The 21,535-nt window shown below is 33.5% G+C and overlaps 2 protein-coding genes across 3 annotated transcripts in view; one reads left to right on the top strand and one right to left on the bottom strand.

Moving 5' to 3' along the window:
• Positions 1-21,535, top strand: part of CEP85L (centrosomal protein 85 like) — a 105,079-nt gene that overhangs the window by 36,948 nt on the left and 46,596 nt on the right. The window lies entirely within an intron of this gene.
• On the bottom strand, positions 375-11,896 carry PLN (phospholamban). Its single transcript, XM_033103003.1, has 2 exons — positions 11,783-11,896; positions 375-2,498 (listed from the first exon to the last, which is right to left on the bottom strand). Exon 2 carries the CDS (start codon positions 2,404-2,406, stop codon positions 2,248-2,250), a length of 159 nt encoding a protein of 52 aa, XP_032958894.1. The 5' UTR covers positions 2,407-2,498; positions 11,783-11,896; the 3' UTR covers positions 375-2,247.

The following is a 21,535-nucleotide window of genomic DNA, read 5'->3' as shown; positions in this document are numbered from 1 at the left end:
AGTGGTTTCACTGAGTTCAAGAAGGTTCATTTTAATGCAGGTGATTTACATTAAATAACCATTTTTAACCAATTAAAATATAAAAGGCAACATTAAACATTTAAAAACTAGTTCATTTTTAGGACTGTAAATTAAGTTTGGAGTTTACAGTAGGAAGTATTTGAAAATTGGGTATTTAAAAATTTTTAAATACATCGTTTTATTACTTCCTTTTAGACATCATGATAAACATAATAAATAAGTTCCATTTAAAGAATTAGTTTTTGTTCTACATTATACCTGAGTTAATGCAATCAAGTATAAGGTTTTTATTTCTATTAAAGGCACAATGAAAAATATATTTCTGTTTTATTTAGGAAAAACCCCATATCTTTATAATTTATAGTTTGAAGTTAATGTTGTAATGAACAATGTAATGAAAGGAATAGAATGTATTATTTCAAATTTTCCACTTATTTTTTAAGATCATGCTGCTAATTATAGAACTTGGTTACTTTTTGCCTGGGTAATTACTGACACCATTGAGGTGAATGTATCTCTTGTTATTTATAAGCGTTTTAGTTGATATTAGGAGTCTCCAACCCATAAATGAGGCTTTGCTCAAGAAATCCCCCTGTCAGTTGAAGATCTCTTTTCTCTCTGTCCTCAGATATTAGTGAACCCCCTCCCATCTCCAGTGCCACTCAAGATTCAGAAACATTTTAAAGCAGTGTGTCCCCTCACTATTCTGCTAACAGCACTTGTGTTACAAACCAAAATCAATACTGACTTTTCAAGTTCTTTTAGTAACTGTATTTTAACAAATCGTATAGGAAACTACACATTGTCTGTTCTTTTAATAATTGCTATATTAGTAATACGTGTGTATCTTTAACTGAGGTTAAAATTATTGGATGATGCAGTAAAGGTGTAAGCCATTTTAGACTTAATTTTAAACCAAGTCAACTTAAATTACCCAATTTTGGCGAATGAATTTTCTATCAACAATTTTGACTTCTGTTTTATGTGTTGTTTGCAGGTATTCTTAAATGACAGAAGGCAAACTGAAAATGTATTCAGCAAGAAAATAATTGTAAATTAGCATTTCTGGGTGTATAATTTAGTGTAGTCTAGTGGCCTACCAATACATCTTTACCACCTGGTTGACAGATTAGAGAAAGTAGCTATATCCTGTCATAAACAATTGTGGGACAAAAATTTATTTCAAAATGTAATCAAAGAATTTATTTTGGATAAAGAATTCAAAATTTTATTTTTTAATGCTTGACATATTACATTTTTCTTTTATTTCTTGTATTTTCCTTGCCTACATTGAGTGTGAGGGTAGAATAGAAGACAACCTATCAAATCGTTGTAAAGTGTTAAGATTTCATGATTCCACAGATATAGTATGGCAAGTTATGTACTGTAACTCAGATAATCAACTATAGTGCAATAAATTAAGGTTAGACTCTATTAGTGTGTTATTAATTATGGTTAATCACATGTCAGCTGTTAAATTAACCAATAGGTCTCGTCTATTGATCAAAATGTCCTACAGAGAACAGATTTCTGGTTACCTACATGTGATAGAATTCTGTAATTCTTTGAAAAATAGAGTTAAGAGAAATTTTATTTATGTGAGAGTATGGCATGTCTTTTTCTACTTGATTCTCATAAACTTCAAAAAATATTAAGTATAGAAAAAGAATACAATTTCTAATTTAGAACGTAGGTTATGATAGTTACTACAAAGACTATGATAATGATAACGGATGTGAGGAATCAGTGGACTATTTCAAATGAGGACATTTGATTTGAATGATTGGTAATTGGCGAAGACGTGAAAAATACCTAATAAACACCAGAGGCTTTTATTGTACAATATAAATTATATTTACCCCAAATAGTGAAACTAATTCTTATATATATGAAGTGAACTTCTTAGCAGTGAGGTTTCAAAACTAAATCCCTAGTTCATCCTCTGAAATGATTTGGGATAGGAAACTTACAAGCTCTGCTGTGGAAATCAGCATTTACATTATGCACACTTATAGTCATATTAAAGTTAAGTTTGAAAATAGAGCCCTTTTCACATTTTTACAAGATGCAGCAGATGAATACATTTGTTAACAATTTGTTCTGAATCTTGACCTTTTCACAAAGAAATTCTTCTGCTGAAGAAGTGGTGTGTTCTCCTCTCTTCATGGCATGACAGATTTTAAGCTGATGGTGGTAAGTTGCAGCACTAGAGATTGCATCAGAACTTCAGAGAAGCATCACGATGATGCAGATCAACAAGAGACATATTAAGATGAGACAGAAATTGATAAACAGGTTCTGGAGATTTTGACGTGCTTGTTGAGGCATTTCAATGGTTGAAGCTCTTCTTATAGCAGAACGGGTAAGGTATTGGACTTTCTCCATGACACAGGAAAGCAAGGCAGTCTGAAGTTTTAAACGATCAAGAGAATGGTAAAAAGCGGACAGCCAAATGTGAGATCTCTCTCTTAGGTAGCCTAGAACGTAAAAATAGTAAATAGATTAGGATCATATGTACGACCTAGTCTCTGAACAGATAAAACACAATTTTGTATGAATTCATCTTTCTCAACATTGTATTTGTGGCATAAGTGTCTCTATAATCTGTATATATGTGTGTGCACACACAAGTGTTTTCCTTTCTGTCTTTTTTGGTGAGAGTCACCGTGATGACTCATTTGTCTTGTGTTTGGAGTGGAGTAACTTCAGTGTTTTCCTCCTCCTCTCAAAATGACTAGAAGTATAGTTTGATTTAGGGTGCAGCTTGTTTGGGGCTATTCCTTTGGGCAGTTGTTCATAGAACATATAGTTTTATTAAGACTATTTCGCTGTGAGCATAATTGTTGTGAACATTAGTGTATTAATATCTCCAGAGCAAATCTCATAAAAGGAAATGCATGCAATGAACTATTCTTCAGATGTTGATTTTAGTCCAAAATAAAATGGTTAAATGAGAAGTGTTTTACCAGTACTATATGAGGTCGGACAATTAAATTAAGTTTGCGAACTTGTTGCAACGATGTTGTTAACCTTTTTTGATATCAGAGGGATTATTCATTATGAATTTGTACCAACTGGACAAACAGTTAATCAAGTTCACTATTTGGAAGTGCTGGAAAGGCTGTGTGAAAAAGTTAGACGACCTGAACTTTTCGCCAACAATTCATGGCTCTTGCATCACGGCAATGCACCAGCTCACATGACATTGTCTGTGAGGGAGTTTTTAGCCAGTAAGTAAGTAACTGTATTGGAACACCCTCCCTACTCACCTGAACTGGTCCCCAATGACTTCTTTCTTTACCCAAAGATGAAGGAAATACTGAAAGGAAGACATTTTGATGACATTAAGGACATCAAGGGTAATACGACGCCAGCTCTGATGGCCATTCCAGAAAAAGAGTTCCAAAATTGCTTTGAAGGGTGGACTAGGTGCTGGCGTCAGTGCATAGCTTCCCAAGGGGAGTACTTCGAAAGTGACCATAGTGATATTCAGCCATGAGGTATGTAGCACTTTTTCTAGGATGAGTTTGCAAACTTAATTGTCCTATCTTGTGTAGATTCAAATGTAATTCCTTTTTATGATTTTAGAGCTTTGTAGAATAAGCTATTTTAAAAAACCTTTTAACGTGACTTGATATTAAGTACTGAAGACTGTTGGGCTCAGAAGTCATAGTAATAAAATTATCATCTTACTGTCTACCACAAACAGTTCCTGTTTACAAATGACCTGTACTTACAAGTGGTGGTTTCCATTTGCTTTCTTTCTTAATTATTTGTACTAATTAATAAACAAAACAAACAAAAAAGCAATACATTGTTATAGAAAAATTAGATATAAATTAAAAATGAACTGTAAAGTAAATGTCCAGAGATAATAACTACTGTGATTTTAGCATATTTTGTTGTCAATCAGGATTCTACTTTATAAATTTTGAAGTAAGAAAAATTAGAAATGGAATAAAAACATAACTAACTGCCCAGAGATAATGGCTGTTAACAGTTGTTGATACATCATTGTTAGTTTAGATAGTACTACCTTACCCCAGCTGCCAGATTTAATTTTCTTTCATCTCTATACATCCCATGAAAACTCAACTCAGCCTGTCAGCTCTGTTTCTGACAGAGACTAGTGATGAAGAAAGCAGAGGGGAGAAATGAAAGAATGGGAAAGGAGAAGAGATGCATCAGGCACGATCAGTGATAACTTGGCATTCTTTTTTACACAGAAATCACGTGGTATATATGGTGGTTAGATTCTGTACTTTTCAGTATTTCCACATGGCTGTGTTATTAGACTGGACTTGAATTTGGCTGGAGACTCTGGCCTCCTTCATACGAGTAGTGTTGGTCTTTAGTGAGGATATCTCGACAGCCAGCTTGTATCAAACTTCATTCTCTTAAAGAGTTGGTAACAACCTGTGTTTCTCTAGTGTATATTGTCTAGCATATATGTGTGTGTGTGTGTGTGTGTGTACAAAGGGTGCCAAAAAAATGAAAAAGTGTATACACATTTTAAGAAAGGAAAAGCTGTGTTCAAATTATGCTGATGGTAACCATTTTGACCACCTCTTGTAACTACAGAAGTCAAACGTGACTTGTATTCAGCGTTTTGTTATTGGTATATATTGACTATTACAATTTTAATACAATTTTTTCTTTCTTAAAATGTGTATACATGTTTTTGGCACCCTCTGTATATGTGTATATATGCCTCTAGCATAGATTCTTCATTGTCCAACACAAGTGGCTATTACATAAGTTATCTATTACATTCCCTACTTAAAAAATGGCAGCTTAAACTTGGTGTATATTTAATACCGTGTTTCCCTGAAAATAAGACCTAGCCGGACAATCAGCTCTAATGCGTCTTTTGGAGCAAAAATTACTGTAAGACCCGGTCTTACATTATATGATATATTATTTTACTATAATATAGGACTGGATATAATATAATATAATATGAGACCGGGTCTTAAAGTAATTTTTGCTCCAAAAGACGCGTTAGATAGAGCTGATTGTCTTATTTTTAATCAGACAATCGGCTAGGTCTTATTTTTGCTGAAACACGGTATAATTATTTCTGTCTGGATTCCTCAGATAAAGTACTATAGATATAAAGGGGTTTTATTTTTTCTTTAAGAAAATACATCTTTTAAGTTGTTTTCTGTTTTTATTTGCTTATAGTAGATATAGTGAATTTATATACTATTAATTATGGGGAAGAATTCCTTTATTCATTTATATATTTGATTAGTTGCTTTATATAAGGATATATAACAGTACAGTTAAAAAAGGAATAAGAGTTAGCATTGGTAATTCCTATTTGAACTTACATTTTTGTGCACAAAATGGCCTAAAAGATCTGAATTTAAAAATTATTTTGAGACAAAACATGGAAAAAGAGGAAGCTGGCCAGTTGTTCATCATGAAACATCGTATACGAGTCTACAAGAGTCATCCTCTATTCTGACACTGATGAGTAGTGCCTCACTCACATGAAACATGTCACCGTGCCATAAATACTTCATTCCCTTTTATGATTCTGTCTTTTGCACATGTTGTTCTAGCTCTGCCTGGAATGTCTCCCCACCACCACCTTTGATTCTTTGCCAGGCAAACTTCAGTTGATCCTTAAGGCCCAGTTTAAATAGCACTTCCTAATAAAACCTTCCATGACTCTTCAAGGCTGCATTGATTATCACCTCTGCTAGTTTTCAGTAGGGTGTTCGTGTGAGTGTCAGGATAGCTATCGGGCGGTATTGTGATTTTGATTTACATGTCTGTGTCCCCAACTAGACTTCTAGTTTTTTGAGTAAAAGGACGCACCTGTTTGTTTATTTTTGTATTCTGGTACGTAGTGCATAATTGGTACTATTTAAATCAATGAAGTTGAATAAGGGAGTTTTATGATTTACTTTAATATTTTTAGAAAATTGATAACGAGCAAAGATAGTGCTGTGATTAACAAATTAACCAATTAGAATAACAGAATGATAGTTGAACACGTAATCTCCAGTATCCTTCTCAAGTCTCTTCCTGTTACAGATGAAGAAAATGAGGCTTTAGAGGATTTACATTAGAGGATTAAAATTTAGATAAGTTGTTCGTAATGATTTATACAAATGGGTATTTAGTGTTAGTGAAATACAAAGTGGTGTGCCCTAAAGCAATGAGTTCTCTCCTGATGGAAGTATAATGAATATACTTTAAAGATGATCTCATAATATTTCAACATCCAACTATTATTCAGAAAGGATAGTTTGTTCCTGGAAACAAATTGAGTATAAAAGAGAACCAAAGATAGTGTCTTGTTGCTTGTCAAACTTAGAAATGTTATAATTCTAAAGTGATTTGTAGTCACTTTATAATCTTATGCTAAAACCAAAACCAAACCTACTTTACATGCTAAAATGTTAACTGTTGGCATTAATTTTATTGGGCCCAATTTATTTTACAGTGGTATAATCTGAAATGTGTTGAGTCCTAATTCTGATGAATTTCCAAAATCTGTATGATGATGATAAACCAAAATTCACCCATACAAGATGAAGCTTCCTAAAAGCACAGTCCTGCTTTTGGAGTTGTCTGTGACCTTCATAACGTAATAATTAATGGCATAGTTACCAGGTATTGATCATTCTTTTCTCTGTATTGAATAACCATCCTATGAGTTTAGAACTCCTGCAGTTTTTTCCCCCTTCCTTTCTTAGAGCCAGCCTGTTAATAGAGTAATATTTGGTAGAGCCTAGAAAAATAGTTTCACTTTATTTTTCATTTTATCTGATTTTTTTTAGAGCATTCTTTTAGGATAATCAGAAATAAATAGATCTTGTTGGGATGTTCTGAATTTGCATTTGGCTTAAACAGCCAGGGCGACTGAAATTATCCCTTATCCTCCCTCTACTCCCTTTTAAAAGATGCCAATATGTGTAAATTAGGTGTTTGGGACAAGAGGAGTGAGGTCACTTTAAAAATTAATTTATTATGCAGGCCCTAGAATCAGAATATTGAAAATACGAAAGATGCTTTGATAGGAGTTTGGTTGTAGAAATGCCAGATCGCTGTCACTCGAGTTAGCATTTGAGAGGCAGAAATGTGCCCACAGAGTATCTTGTATGTCAGTGGGATCTATGATTATTGTAATTTGGTGGTGGTGGGGGGAATAACTAACTCCGGACTATTCTTTGTAAGATTTATAAAGCCTTTGGTTGGCCACTGTTAATCGTTTTTGCAAACACGTGAAATTGAGAAGTAAATGCAATAAAATTCAAGCTAATCTTCTGTTCTTTGAAGTGGAAGAAGGAGAGAGACAAATCATTGGCAGTTCTAACCCGTCAACAAATTTGTGCCATGTTACGCAACATTTTGGGGAAAGGTGCTATGTCGGCTCTGTAGGAGTCCTCACATTGTCTCAAGGGTAGGAAATAGAGAGTCCTGTTTCCTAACATAATGGCAAAGCATTCTTGTGCAAAAGGAACCTCAGTAGCCTTTTAAAACTTGGTAGTCTGCTTTATGAGTTGCTGGACAAGTAATACCATAATGGTGTTATATATGCTGAGAGTCGTCCTACCTATAATTTAGGCACGTTCAGCGCTTTGCAGAACTTTCTGAACTTCAGTTTTTGGGTGGTACTCCTGCTGAAATCATAAATTCCTGAGATTTTTTTGTATTTGTGGAATTTAGAATTTTGCTTCCCTTTTATTTTTTGTCTATTTGTTTTAGTAAATGTGGGCATATTTTGCTAGTAAACTTAAGTAATATACATCAGAGATTACAGCATGACAGATAGATACTTTTTAGAATTTTTTTCCATTTTATTAGTTCACAAGATCCGAATTCTCTATAGATTTGAGTTTACACGATTTGTCTATATTAGAATTATTTGGGGATTTATTTTTTTCCATTTTTGCAGATAATCCAGAGGTGATTGTGTATACATTTTTTTTTCACTTGTTCAATTAAATCAGGCCATTTCATCATTAGATTTATCATCAACCTGTTAGCAACCAAAAGTTACTTTGGTAGAGCCATTTTTATTTTGAGATTGACTAATGCTAAACTTGGAAGTTCTAATTGAAGTTATTTTATCTCAGCAACATTCTGTAGCTTTGTTGGACCACACTATTTGAAAGAATCTATTTGAAAGAATTTTCAAGCTGTTTCTGCCTGTTTATAAAAAGAATTATGTAAACATAAAAATTAATACATTCTCAGCCCCTAAATTGACCTCATAATGAAATGCGTCCATTGCTTTAAAGCTGTGCCTTGAGCAGACTTTCTTAAGCAACAGCATATGGAGATTTTTGTCTTTGAAATTGGCACATTGCTATTGCTATTTTGTCTGTAGACTTGTCTTCATTATGGTTATTATGTTAAAATTAATTTCTTTGCAAATAAAATATTCTTTTTAACCCTGTAGTAGCTGAGACTTCAGATTCTTGTTTTAGGGAAGATAAGCTGGGGCGGGAGTGAAGGGAAACTTTTAAGGAAAAATGAATGCCAGTGAAATATACCCCCACTAATGTGAGTGAATTGGCTTTTGTTGTTTTTTAAAGACCTGAAGGTGGAGTACATTTTGAAAAGCACTAGAGGTCCTCAGTTACCTACAAGTATACTGGGGTGGAGATGGGTATACTTAGGCCTCATTTTCATGTGTTTATTTGGTACTAAATGCTTCAGAATTATGTAGAGTGAGAACATTGATGTACTATTTCTAGAAATGTTCAAAGAGAGTACATATTTTCTGATTTAGGTCACTGTAATTTAGAAGGATTATTTCCCAGATTTCTAACCTTTAGGTTTGCTCCTTGGCTGGTATGATCAGCACTGTTAATTCACAGTTGAGATGAAGGTTAGTGATTTCCACCGCATAAAAACAAGATTCCTCTGTTCAAGCATTTCAGAACATATGGGGTTGAATATTTTAAATGGTAGAATGTGAGGAGGTGAGAAAGGAAATTGAGGAAAGCCAAAAGATTTAATATAATACTGGAATGAAGTGTGAAAATGTGGCTTTGTGAAAAGTTTTGAGGAGAAATTAACCTGGATTTTAGGTAATCAAGGCTAAATAGATGAAAAGCATTGAGTAGTTTAACAGTGAAACACATTAAAAAGGAACTTTAATTTGATTGATTGATCATGTTATTTTTTTAAAGTCTTGGTAATTGTTTTCAGTTTTACCTTCCAGGGTGTATTACTTAATAACTAAGATCATCTATAACATGCTTACATCCCTGGCTTTGAAAATAAACAGGATAGTAGTATACTCATAGGCTATTAAGGACATAATGCCTTATACATAAATTAACTTGAAATGAAATGGAGAGGTTCTAAATAAAATAGAAGTTTGTGTCCTCTAACTTTGCCTTTTAGAGTACCATTAACAGTATTTGAGGACTTTCAATTTATTTTGCTTTGCCAATGTCATGTTTTATTTTTAAGCCATGTTGACCCGTGGGTGGGATGTACATGTGGTTTAGAGTCAGAAAATCTTGGCCCCTGCCAAGGTTCCACCATTTCCCATCTGTGACCTTGGGCAACTCACCGTTTTCACATCTGTTTTCTAAATTGTAAAACAGAGATGTGGTGTCAAACATATCGGGAGCTAAAAGGATCAAGTGAAGTTTTTATATACACTAGTGCATTTAGAAAATTGTTCAAGGAAAAAGAAAGCAGTTTCAATTGACTTTATATTTCTAGGATTGTTAATAAATAAACAGCCTTGCTTAGAGAGGTAATCTAATCTTTACATTTAAGTTTTACTTAAAATTTTAATATGTTACATAATTTATTACATAATTAATAATATTGCTTAATACATTTAGTAAATTAAAATTTTCATTCTTTCTTTGAACTGTTTTATCTATACCAGTATTCTTCTATCTCTAATTAGTGAAATTAAGAAACAGTATGGATAAGTATGTAACCAAATGCAATTTTTTTCTGGAATATTACTTTTCTTTATGTCTACTAAAATACTATTAAAATAATTTTTGATATTTGAGTCTTAGGAAATGCTAGTGATGTGACTTCTTTTAATAAAGCAAGGTACTCTAGCTCTTTCACGTGTCTTTAAAATTTAATCAGTTTTCATAATTTAAACATCTTGCACATTTCTTCCATTTTATTTCATCTGACACTCCTTTTTAGCACTTAATTTTAAACCACACGTCTTTATAAACAAAGACAATACTTAAATTTCACCCTGTGTTTGAGATGAACTTGTTGGTACAAAATATCTGACACTAACACAATGTTTGAAATTTGAACAACAGTCACCGTAACTAATTTTTGTTTTTCTGGACACATTATCTAAGGATATCTTTAATAGAATTTCTGCTCTTTCTAGATATTGTCAATTTTTTGGAGCAATAGGTGATGTGGTGATAGTCTGGTACTATAAAGACTCACAAACAGTTGAAATGTGAGAATGTAATTTGATAGGTATATGAGTAAAAATAAATAAATATGCATATAAGACACCTACCTACACTGAGTGACTTCCCTGTAATATCAAAGGAAAAACATTTTATGAATGTAAAGATATTGAGAGGCAGTGAGGGTGCCTCATTGGTAGGCAAAAACCAGGAATGTTTTTGCATGCCTTAAGGAAAGCTGCTTGTGGAATTACAGAGTTCTTTCTATAACTAGCAGTAGAGTTAACATTTGTCATAGGAATTCAGAATTTTAGAGATGAATTTTATTTTGACCTATATATATGAAAATGAAAAGAATGAAATAAAATCGATGTAATATTCTTTATACTATGAGATTTAAGAATGAAGACACATTTCATATAGTAAATTGAGATTTATAACATAAAAAGTAGAGTAGAATTCAACCAGAAGTTATTTTTCTTTTTTCCTCCCCCCCCCCTTCTAAATGTGAGAGAGGAAACTGAAGATTGTAACTTAGTATTTTCATTGCTAGGTAGAATATACACTCATTTTATCAAATTCATTCAAATGGGATATTTAGGAATGTTTGTGCTGCTAAAATAAGATCTATTTTTAAAGTGCCACATTGTATTCTGTGCATTTAGAAAGAATTTTGCATGTGTTCTTGACAAGTGTTTTGGAATTTTCAAACTTGTTATTTATGATATGGTATTGAAATTAATGTAAGTAACTCAATTTATTAAAAGCTTGGATTTCTTTTTAGCAGTGTTTGTTAAAGTTGACTGGACTTTATAGAAAGGAAAAAAGTCTTCAAAAGCATTTTAAATAGTTTTGATTATATATTCTTCAATTCTACTTTGTTAATATTCCCTGTAAGGAATCATAATAATAATATTGGAAAAGTTATGCCAATGATGTGCATGTTGTACAATCACAGGACTGTTCATAGTATTCCAGATGTAGACAGCCCACCCTGTTTCTCAGCAGAATAACAAATAACAAAATGAAGCCATTGTTTTTGCCTGAAGAAATCAAATCACCACTATCACCAACCAAATTTGAAAGGTATTTTAATTGGCAGAAATTCACTTTGAAAAGCAAAATGAACGTGAAAATTAAAATGAAAAAACCAATAACCAAGATCAAAGATGAATGCAACCCTTTTCATTTCAAAGCTAAGTCTTATTCTTAGTCACTGAATTATAAGCATTTATTTAGAAATTAAGCTTTTTGTCATATCAGACATTTTATTGTCTAACTTTGAGCTATAATTTACAATATATGATTAATTCTTTTTAAAGAGTTCAGTAAGTTTGAATTACAGAAACTAAGAATTTCCCAAATCAGTGAAATCTATTTCTTACCTTAGCTGTTGTGACGATCACAATGTATAGAGTGTTGTGAGTGGTATGAAGTCTTTATCGGCGTTTAGCTGGAAAGTTTTCTCTGTTACCAGATTTATGGGAACAATTGAAGTTGGGAGAGGAGAAAAAGTGTTCTAGGGAGGTCTCATGATGTCACAGAGGAATTCTGCAGATGTGATTGGTTAGCCATAGTCTTACCACACCCAAACTTTTTAGAATGTCATTTATCTCACTTTAGGTTTGGAAAGGTCATTAACACTTTGTGCCTCATTTTTAACTTTTAAAAGTATATGAGAGAGATGAAAAAACTGTTTGGGGTGGTAGAAAGCTCTTTTTAAATACTTGTGCATCTTTGGGCTTAGAAATGATTGTATTCTCATGGTGATAATGTTGAAGAACTAAAATAGTTACAGTAATAGGAACTTTCATAGAATGAGAATACTGGTTTAAGCCAAACAAGTTGTATTGAGTTGCTCTTGCTGCAGGTGCTTTGACATTGCAGCTTCATAATGTTAGCTTCTAGCAAGACAATAATTAGACATGAACTCAGCCTGCTTCACTTTCTTATGGGTAACTAAAATGTGTTGTGCAGCAGCTGCTGATGTGCCCTTAAATGGAGATGATTTTGGCTTCTTCCAAAGAAAGATAAAATCATTCTCTAGAGCAAATCTCTCATTATTTAAAGAATCAGCTACAACTAACAGAAAAAATATTTCAGTGATGACCCTCTGTGAACATTGCTAACGGAAAATTTACAACTTAAAAGTAAAACTCAAAATTAAAAATATTTCATGAATAATGTTTGACATTTGCTCAGTGCTCTACAAGCATTCTTTGTTTCATTCCTTACATAATAAGAATCTTTTATTATCATCAATTGCCAATGATGACTGAAATATAAAACCTAGGCTTGAAATGCAAGCATAAAATGGTTTACAGTAATTTGTCAAAGATGACACATCTGCTAAGAGAGAGACTGAGGATTCAAATCCGGATCTGTTTAGTTACAGTTCACTGATAGAATGGCATGTTGTGGGGGTGGAAATCATAATTTGGATATAGATTTCATAGAGTAGCATACATAAACTAAGAAATTTTGATGGAGATAAATGAATTATTGAAAACTTTTACTATTTTTAGAAAGTCTGCTTTAAGTGTCTGCCAGTTACACATTCATTTGAAAATAGATCATTGTATCAGCACCTCTAGTTCTAAGAAAATAGAATTAGTAATACTCAGTTGGATAAACTAAGAAACTGCCATAGACTCAATAAAATATGCTATGGATATCTCACATGTTGCTATATTTGCTTTAAAAACCTACATAGGTGTGCATGTGCGCGTGCGCGCATACACACACCTTAGAAGGATACTAATGAACTGGGTGTGTCAGAGTTGGTAAATGGAGACAAAAATATACTTTTTAGATTTGTACAAGGGTGGGGAGCTTCTGTGTTTACCTTTTTCCTTTTGGTTAGCTGCTGCTGTTTATTAGTACAAGTAGAGCTCTAGGAAGTGTTATACGTACTTCAGTTTCAGCCTGATTTAGCCTAAACAGAAAGTTGTTTAGTAGGAGCATTGGTGAACTACAGTATAATCAGTAGTGTTCCTCAAAATTCCACAACTAGGGGCTGGAAATTGTTTTTAGAGGTGCTTTGTCAGACTCCATTTTGCATCAAGCTATAGAATTTGAATTTTTGGTCACATGATCATGTACAACTTCCCTAAGCTGCCTTGTCTGTGGACTGGGTTTGTTGTGAGGGTTTAATGAGATGAATTATGTGTAGTGACTATCAGAGGTCCTGCAACACAGTGTCCATTTAGTGTTAGTATTTAGTTTTTATTTGCCTTTAGAAGATGATTCTTAACCTGCAGTCCATGGGTAGAGTTCAATGGTCTTTGAACTTGGATAGGAAAACAATTACATCTTTAGTAACCTTTAAATGAGATTTAGCATTTCTTCAGTTTTGACTATGCACCACAAACTGCAGAAGTGTTAGTAGCACATTTGACTGTCACTGTAGCAATTTCAGATAATTTAATATGTTACAGTTGTTGCAGATAGCTTGAAATACTGTTTACTTTAATCACTAGTTTGAAACTACCATAATTAAACCTGCCTGTAAATATTATTTATTGTGTTAAAGAAGCCCAAATATTACATCTCAAATTTGTTTTTTAAAATAAGTATTTCAGTGTAATTCATTTTCTTTCTAGTTCTGTGCATCTTAATTTTTTAAAAAAATTTATTTTGGAACAACCCTAAATTTACAGAATTATTACAAATACAGTGCAGAGGGTTCCTGTATACCCTGCACCTGGTTTCCCCTATTGTTAATATCCTGCATTAGTATGGTACATTTGTTACAACAGTTACACCTATGGTAATAGATTATTTTAACCAAAACCCATACTTTATTCAGATTTCCTCAGTTTTCCCCAGTGTTCCTTTTCTTTGCCAGGATCTTATCCAGGACACCAGATTGCCTTTAGTAGACATGCTTCCTTTGGTCCCCTTGATTGTGACATTCCTCAGAGTTTGCTTTTTTTTTGATAACCCCAACCATTTTGAAGAGTTCTAGTCAGATATTTTGTGGAATGACCTCCAGTTGGGATTTGTCTGATGTTTTTCTTATAGTTAGATGTGTTTTTGCAAGGAAGACGAGAGAGTTCAAGTGCCGTTTTCATCACCTGTCAAAGTGTAAACTATCACTGTGACATCAGTGTTGTTAACCTTGATCGCCTGGCTGAAGTGTAATGTTCGTCAGGTTTCTCCATGTAAAGTTACTCTTTTCTTACTCCTTCCTTACTGTGCTCTCCAGAAGAAAGGCACATGCGCAGCTACGCTTAGGCTTCACTACCGTAAGAGTTTCAGAATGTCTATAAAAATTATTTGGAATCCTGTGTATTTTATGTATATAAAAAAATTTGGAGAACAGATCAGTAAGCTTCAGCAGTCTGCCAGAAAAGTCCATGGCACACACAAAAAATGAAGAATTCCTTTGTTACAGGATGTTTTTTAGTTGTGTGTGGCGGCCTTTTTGAAAGAGGAGGACTGAGCTCCCAAAGAGGCTAAAATCCTGACTTCTGAGTTGGCTTTTTTAGGCCCTGTCTTTGCAGCTTCGTCTCTTATCACATTCCTTTGTAGTCTGTCTCTGGCCTTGTACAGTTAGCTGCCAGGGACTCTCTGAACAGGCTGCTGTTCTATTTTCAGCCTCCCTGCTTTTTGTAGGAGTGTCCTTCTTACCAACCTTTGTGCCCATCAAAGGGCTGTCAATTTATATGTGCTGTGCAGCCCTCCCTGCCTTATATCAAACAATTTGCATGTACCTTTGGTATCATCTCTCTTTTATTGTATTTATTAGTGTATGTGCCTAGACTAGATTGCAAGCTCCTTGAGAGCTGATCCAATAATTCGTATTTATATCACTGTTTGTTCTTTGTAGTATTGATTGAATGAATGATTAGATGAGTGAATAAAGTGGGGACCAGGAAAGATTGCAAGTGAATTGGTAGTGAATGAGTGATCCTGCAGAATTAAGTCTTAGGGACAATTATAAAATCCTTCTCAATTTTAAGATCATTGTGGGGGGAGTGAGGAAGGATAATTTCATATAGTCGTTGTTTTGATAGTTTGAAATACTGTTTACATTAATCACTACTTTGAAGTTGCCATAATTAGACCTGCCTGTAAATATTGTTATTTAATGTATTAAAGAAGCACAAATATTATATCACAAATTTGTTTTTTAAAATAAGTATTTCAGTGTAATTCATTCTCTTTTTAGTTCTGTGCATCTAATTTGGGAGGTTAGGGATAAAAGTGGAATGAGAATAAATTCTGTCAAAATATTTCTCGCCCTTTAAAAATATTTTAAATATCCTTGGGGGGTAAGAGTGGAGGAAGGCCAAACCAAAAGCTCATATTCCCTAAACCAAGCTTTTAAAAACTTAAAAATACATTTTTTCTTTCCTCATTGGATTCATAATAATTCATAGTACTTTATTTACTCTTATCTGCCTTCATTTATGTAGTTACTTAGTTTTTATTTTATTGCAATAGTAGTTTCCTTAAATTTTAGTAATAAGCATCTCTAAGATTATTACCTAAAATAAAAGCCAGGATGTTAGTAATAACATATCGAACTACATGTTCTTGCCCTGTTTGTCCTATTCTCCCCACCCAAGCAAATGATTATTCTGAATCCTGGGTTTATTTCTTTCCATTTGTTTTTGTATAGTTTTATGGCATTTAAAAAATGTATTCCTTAAAAGTATTTTTTATTTTACTTTATATAAAGAAAATCATGATGTATGTAATTTTTTACACTGAGTATTTAAACTCCAACTTGTAGCTGTGTCGGAGGCAAAAGAAGCATCAAGATAGATAAGTTTTTCTGGAAATTTTTTGACAAAAAGCTAATTGAAGTGGTAGTGAAATTAAAACATTTTAATACTTAGGCAAATATATTACAGTAAAATACAGGCTTTGAATAAATTTTTGTGATGCACACAGTGCTTCAAAGATAGGAGTTTTTTTAATTAGACCTTCTAGACACCCAGGAGGAAGATCGTACCTAACCCTTAAGGATACTGTATTATTAAAAGTTTGTGAATCACTTTTAAAGCTACCTAAGGAAGGATTAGTTGGAAAAACATCTAAGAGCGAGAATGAGAATGTAGTCTGAGCCTGAGGGGATGGGAAGTGCCTAAGGTAATAGAGAAGGGAGAGTAGGAGGTGTGGGGTGAGGGGCCGGTACTGAAGTAACCTGTGACACTTACGGTCATTGGGGAGGGAGATTCACTTTTAGGATTGACTTGCCAGATATTTGAAGGCCCAAGTGTTTTATTTTCTCACAAATGTCTGATCTCTGGACAGACTGTCCTTATTAAAAATCTCAGTTAGCGACGGGGAAGAGTTAGACATCAGGAGAGGCCAGATAGTTTAAGGGAAGGGCTGATACAGATTTGTACAATGTTGGGAAAATTTACAGAGCACACTGAGTGATAGAAAGAAATGCCTGAGCATGCTCTGTGGCTTCAAGGAACTTGTCTATCACTGCACAACTAGTACGCAAATGAAACCTGAAACATTCGGAAGTTAACCACTAGTGCAAGATAACAGGAAGACAAGGAAATTCAGGATTGGGAGTCAAATTAGCACATATAGTAAAAAGCAATATGATTTCTAAGACAACTGCGTATTTTATACAAAGGAAGCTGACAGAACTGAAGCCACAAAAGATGGAATAACACACACACACACGCATGCACACACGCCCCCAGCATCACCAATACCACCACCAAAATTTAGCAACAACAAAAAACAACCCTCAGGTCTCCAGATACTTGCTTCAGAACTCTGCAGACCATGATGTTATTCCACTGTTAGAAAGATTTTGATTCCGTTCAATGATTTTTCGTCCTCCCCCACATTAAATTCCCTTTCTCTGTGCTGGGCATGGCAGCACCCGAGCCTCTGGCATTCCCAGTCATTACAGTGGCACCATCATTTATTTTGTCATCCAAAATGGAAATTTGAGACTCATCTTTGTTTCTGTCTTCGGCCAGACTCCCCATTCACTAAGAAATCAAGTACAGATTAGCAAATATAAGTCTGTGTTCCCCTAGCCTCAGCAGCTCTCCTCTGAACTTTACAGAGCCTATTAACCAGTCTTTCTACCTTCTGTCCTGACCCTCTCCTGTTCAGTCTTCACCCTGATATCCAAGTTGCTTTCATAAGTGCAGATTTGTTACTCAAATGCTGAGGACTTTTCTTTATACCTACATCTCCTTCAAGGTTAAAAACCCAAACTTTACAGTATTACCTACAAAGGTCTTTCCTGATCTGACATTGTCATCTGTTCCCACCATAATGGATATGACAACTTAACCAAAATCTATTTTAGTGTCTTGTTCCTGGGGAATACCTTGATTGTTCAAAAAAACCTACTGGTTCACTGGTTGCCAGACACCTTACTAGATAAGGGATACAATATAAAACAGTATTGTCCTTGGCTTTATGCATCTTACATTTTTAAAAACTCTTTAAAAAAACAAAACAAGAAATGAATACATGTTCATTGAAGAATAATTTTGCTAATTAATATTTTGGTCATTTTTAATGTGCTTATATATTAAAATATATTATAAATTTTAATGACTTTATTTTCAGCATATAAATGTGCCTTAATTTATTGAAGTAGTGTTAATGGATATTAGGTAATTTATAATTTTTGCCATTATAAACCATAAAAAATAACACTGTGATGAACATTTGTGTAAATAATTCTATCTCCCTTTGTCTTTTTTAGTCTCTTGGCTCTGTAAACTTGTTATTTACTCATGGATGATCAAGCTCTTAAATTATTAGGTTGGTACAAAAGTAATTGCGAATTAAAAGGTTAAAAATTGCAAAAACTGCAATTACTTTTACACCAATCTAATAATTTGATTTGTATTTGAATTCCAATTTAATAGTTTTCCAAGGTTTGGTAGTTAGTTGACAGCATTTCCTTTATTAATAAAGTTCTTTGAGAAGATGATCTAAGAATAGAGTTTTTCTTTGGGAGTATTAGACTGAACCTGGTAAACATTCAGAGTGATGTGAGTGGGTCACCCTAGCAACTAAAGGAGTCACGCTTGTGGTTTAGATCCGGTGGCCTCTTGAACTGTGCTCATGCAGAAAGGATAGGGGAGATAACTCTACCTTAATTTGGGTCTGAGCTTTTATATAAAAACTGATGATATCAACAATTAAGATAAATTCTAAATTGTGTCAGGTGAGCCCTTCTAAAACACAATAGCTTTGTCCTTCAGTTACACATTTAGCCCTCTTTTAAGTTTACAGAACAAAAGTGCAATTGACCCTTGACTTTTCAGCATAGATACATTCTTGAGAAGGTTGGAATTTGATATGTAGAATTTGTAGAATTTGATATGTAAAATGGATTTTGATATGTAGAATTCATATTTATCTTATAAATCAACAGATGTAAAGTGTCTTAGTGGAAAAGATTAATAAGCCTAATTTTGTAATGTGTGGACTTTGTAACCTTTTATCAGCAATTTAATGAACTGAGAGTTGTACATCATTTTGATATATCTCAGTGAATCAGTACTTTCTCCTTAACACATCTCTAATTTAAAAGCTTATAAAGCATAGCAAAAGGATGTGAACATATCATCATCATCTGCTGTTTTCATTTGCCCCCTGAGTTGGTCAGAGGTGGATGGGTTCGAGAACCAGCCGTAAATAACACTGGGCTCAGGATGATACTTTTGGCAAAGTTGTTTGTTAGGTTTTCCTGTGAATATATTCATTTTTATAGGTTTATTGCTTAGTTGGGACTATGGATAGCTGAAGAGTTGATTGTTGGCTCCATCCTTAATATATTGACTTTTGAAAATCAAACTTGAAAAAATAAAATATCTAAAAATTCAATATTTGTATAATTATAAACCTGTGTAACGAATGTTAGAGAATCAAAAAGTGCTGGAGACTTCACATTCCAAAATAGAACACAGTATGGGCACCAATGACTGTCTTTCAAATTTATCTCTAAAATGCATATTAAAATTAAAAGTTTTGTAGATTACTCAGAGATTTACTGGGTCTGAAAGAAATGAAGCTAGACTTACGGGCTAGAAAGCATGATTTTTACTGAGATTAATTTTGTAGACTGTTCGTGGTGGATAAGTTCACATTCTGCTTGTTGTATAAGTAAAATTCTGATTAATTTTAAATGGGAAGACATAAGCTTTTCTTTCTTTCTTTTCTTCTTTCTTTCTTTCTTTCTTCTTTCTTTCTTTTTTCTTTCTTTCTTTCTTTCTTTCTTTCTTTCTTCTTTCTTCTTTTTTCTTCTTCTTCTTTTCTTCTTCTTTCCTTTCTTCTTCCTTTCCCTTTTCCTTCTTTCTTCCTTTCTTTCTTCCTTCCTTCCTCCTTCCTCCTTCCTTCCTTTCCTTCCTTTCCTTCCTTTCCCTTCCTTTCCTTCCTTTCCTTCCTTTCCTTCCTTCCTTTCCTTTCCTTCCTTTCCTTCCTTTCCTCTTCCTTTCCTTTTCCTTTCCTTCCTTTCCTTCCTTTCCTTCCTTTCCTTCCTTTCCTTCCTTTCCTTCCTTTCCTTCCTTTCTTTCCTTTCCTTTTCCTTCCTCCTTTCCTTCTTTTCCTTCCTTCCTTTTCCTTCCTTTTCCTTCCTTTCCTTCCTTTCCTTCCTTTCCTTCCTTTCCTTCCTTTCCTTCCTTTCCTTCCTTTCCTTCCTTTCCTTCCTTTCCTTCCTGTCTTTTGTTGAGTCTTCCAATTGACTTGCTCCTCAATCTCGGATATACGATTTCCTCCCTTCACTTTTGCACTGTGACTGTGATGAGATCATGTTTCTCGCGTGAATTATCCCTTTGTTGGCATTTAAAAACAACAAAACATGGTAGTGCTAACACAGATTAAATGCAATCCAGATTGAGTTTTGAGAGGAAAGATTCCTTCCTTCAAAAAAAAAAGTTAAATTAATAGTAATTAGTTGTTTACATGGAGAAAATCAGTAATACTTTTAGGGTTCTCCTTATTTTCATGCACATGTATTTTTTAAGATATAAAATATAGGTATATATTTCTCTCATCATTTTAAAAAAAAATTTTTTCTGGAGTCTTTTACCCTTGAAGTAACTCAATATATTTGTATTGTTATTTCAGTAAACCATACTAAGATGGCAAGGACAGCAGTGTAGAGTTAGTAATAAAGACAAATTAAAGACAATGATATCATTAAAAACTCAATTTCTTCTATAATTTAAATTTTAAGATCAAGATGTAGATTTCAGTTCATAATAGGTCCCTCTGAGAAAGAAATTATGAATGGTGTTTTTTATGTAATTTTTTGTTTTTATTTTGTTAATGAAACAAAATAATTACTTAGTTTAAAATACAGTTTTTAAATTAAATGTGCAGTTCTTTTAGGAATCATATAATACATGTTTTTCCTTCTCTTGTTGAATAAAAGTTCTTTAAATTCTATGTAATTTGTAGTTTATTTTCATTTTTATTATTGAGCTTTGTGAATTTATTTTTGGTGAGGCATCATGATCTTTTACCAAAAAGCACTTGTAGAGTAACTCTTCAGATAGACTATTCCAGGAAACAGAGGAAGACTTGCTGTGTTATTTGACATGTTGTGAGTGATGAATGAGCTAAGGAACAAAGGCAAATGAAGGAGAGATAACAAACTTGAAGAATTGCAGAGGTTGTATTCCAGTTAAGTGTGGTAGCACTAGATTATCTAAATTTAACAGTATTTGTCCAGGATGAGGGCAAAGAATTTTGAGCTATTTTGGGCTGCAAATAGTAAGATTATTTTAGAAGCATGTTTGACCATTAAGTGACGTATTTTGGCAACTTTTCATATCATCTGGGTCTCATCTAAGTAACATGTATTGGGGTTGTTGTAGATGCCCACTGCCCCTAGTCAATCATGAGAGTGGAATTTGCTGTTTACAATGAGAAGTGCCTGTGTATGTGTTACGGGTCTATGAATCTGGATGGTTTGGTCTTGATACAGAAGAGTTATGATTCTTCTTTGCCTAGTAAACTACTGTTTTCTTCTTTTAACCACCATTGCAAGAATGTATTATATGCATTTTTAGGTAAAATATTTAAATGAGGAATTTCTTTCCCTCCCTGAGATTGATAACTACAATTATATATGAAAAATGTTTACTTGTAAAAAGTATCTTTGTTTCTCCTATACAGATTTTAAAATGTCT

This window comes from Rhinolophus ferrumequinum, chromosome 3 (genome assembly GCF_004115265.2).
Source record: "Rhinolophus ferrumequinum isolate MPI-CBG mRhiFer1 chromosome 3, mRhiFer1_v1.p, whole genome shotgun sequence".
NCBI classification, from domain to species: Eukaryota; Metazoa; Chordata; class Mammalia; order Chiroptera; family Rhinolophidae; genus Rhinolophus; species Rhinolophus ferrumequinum.
The sequence above is the reverse complement of the archived record's forward strand: the minus strand, read 5'-3'. Positions and strand labels throughout refer to the sequence as shown.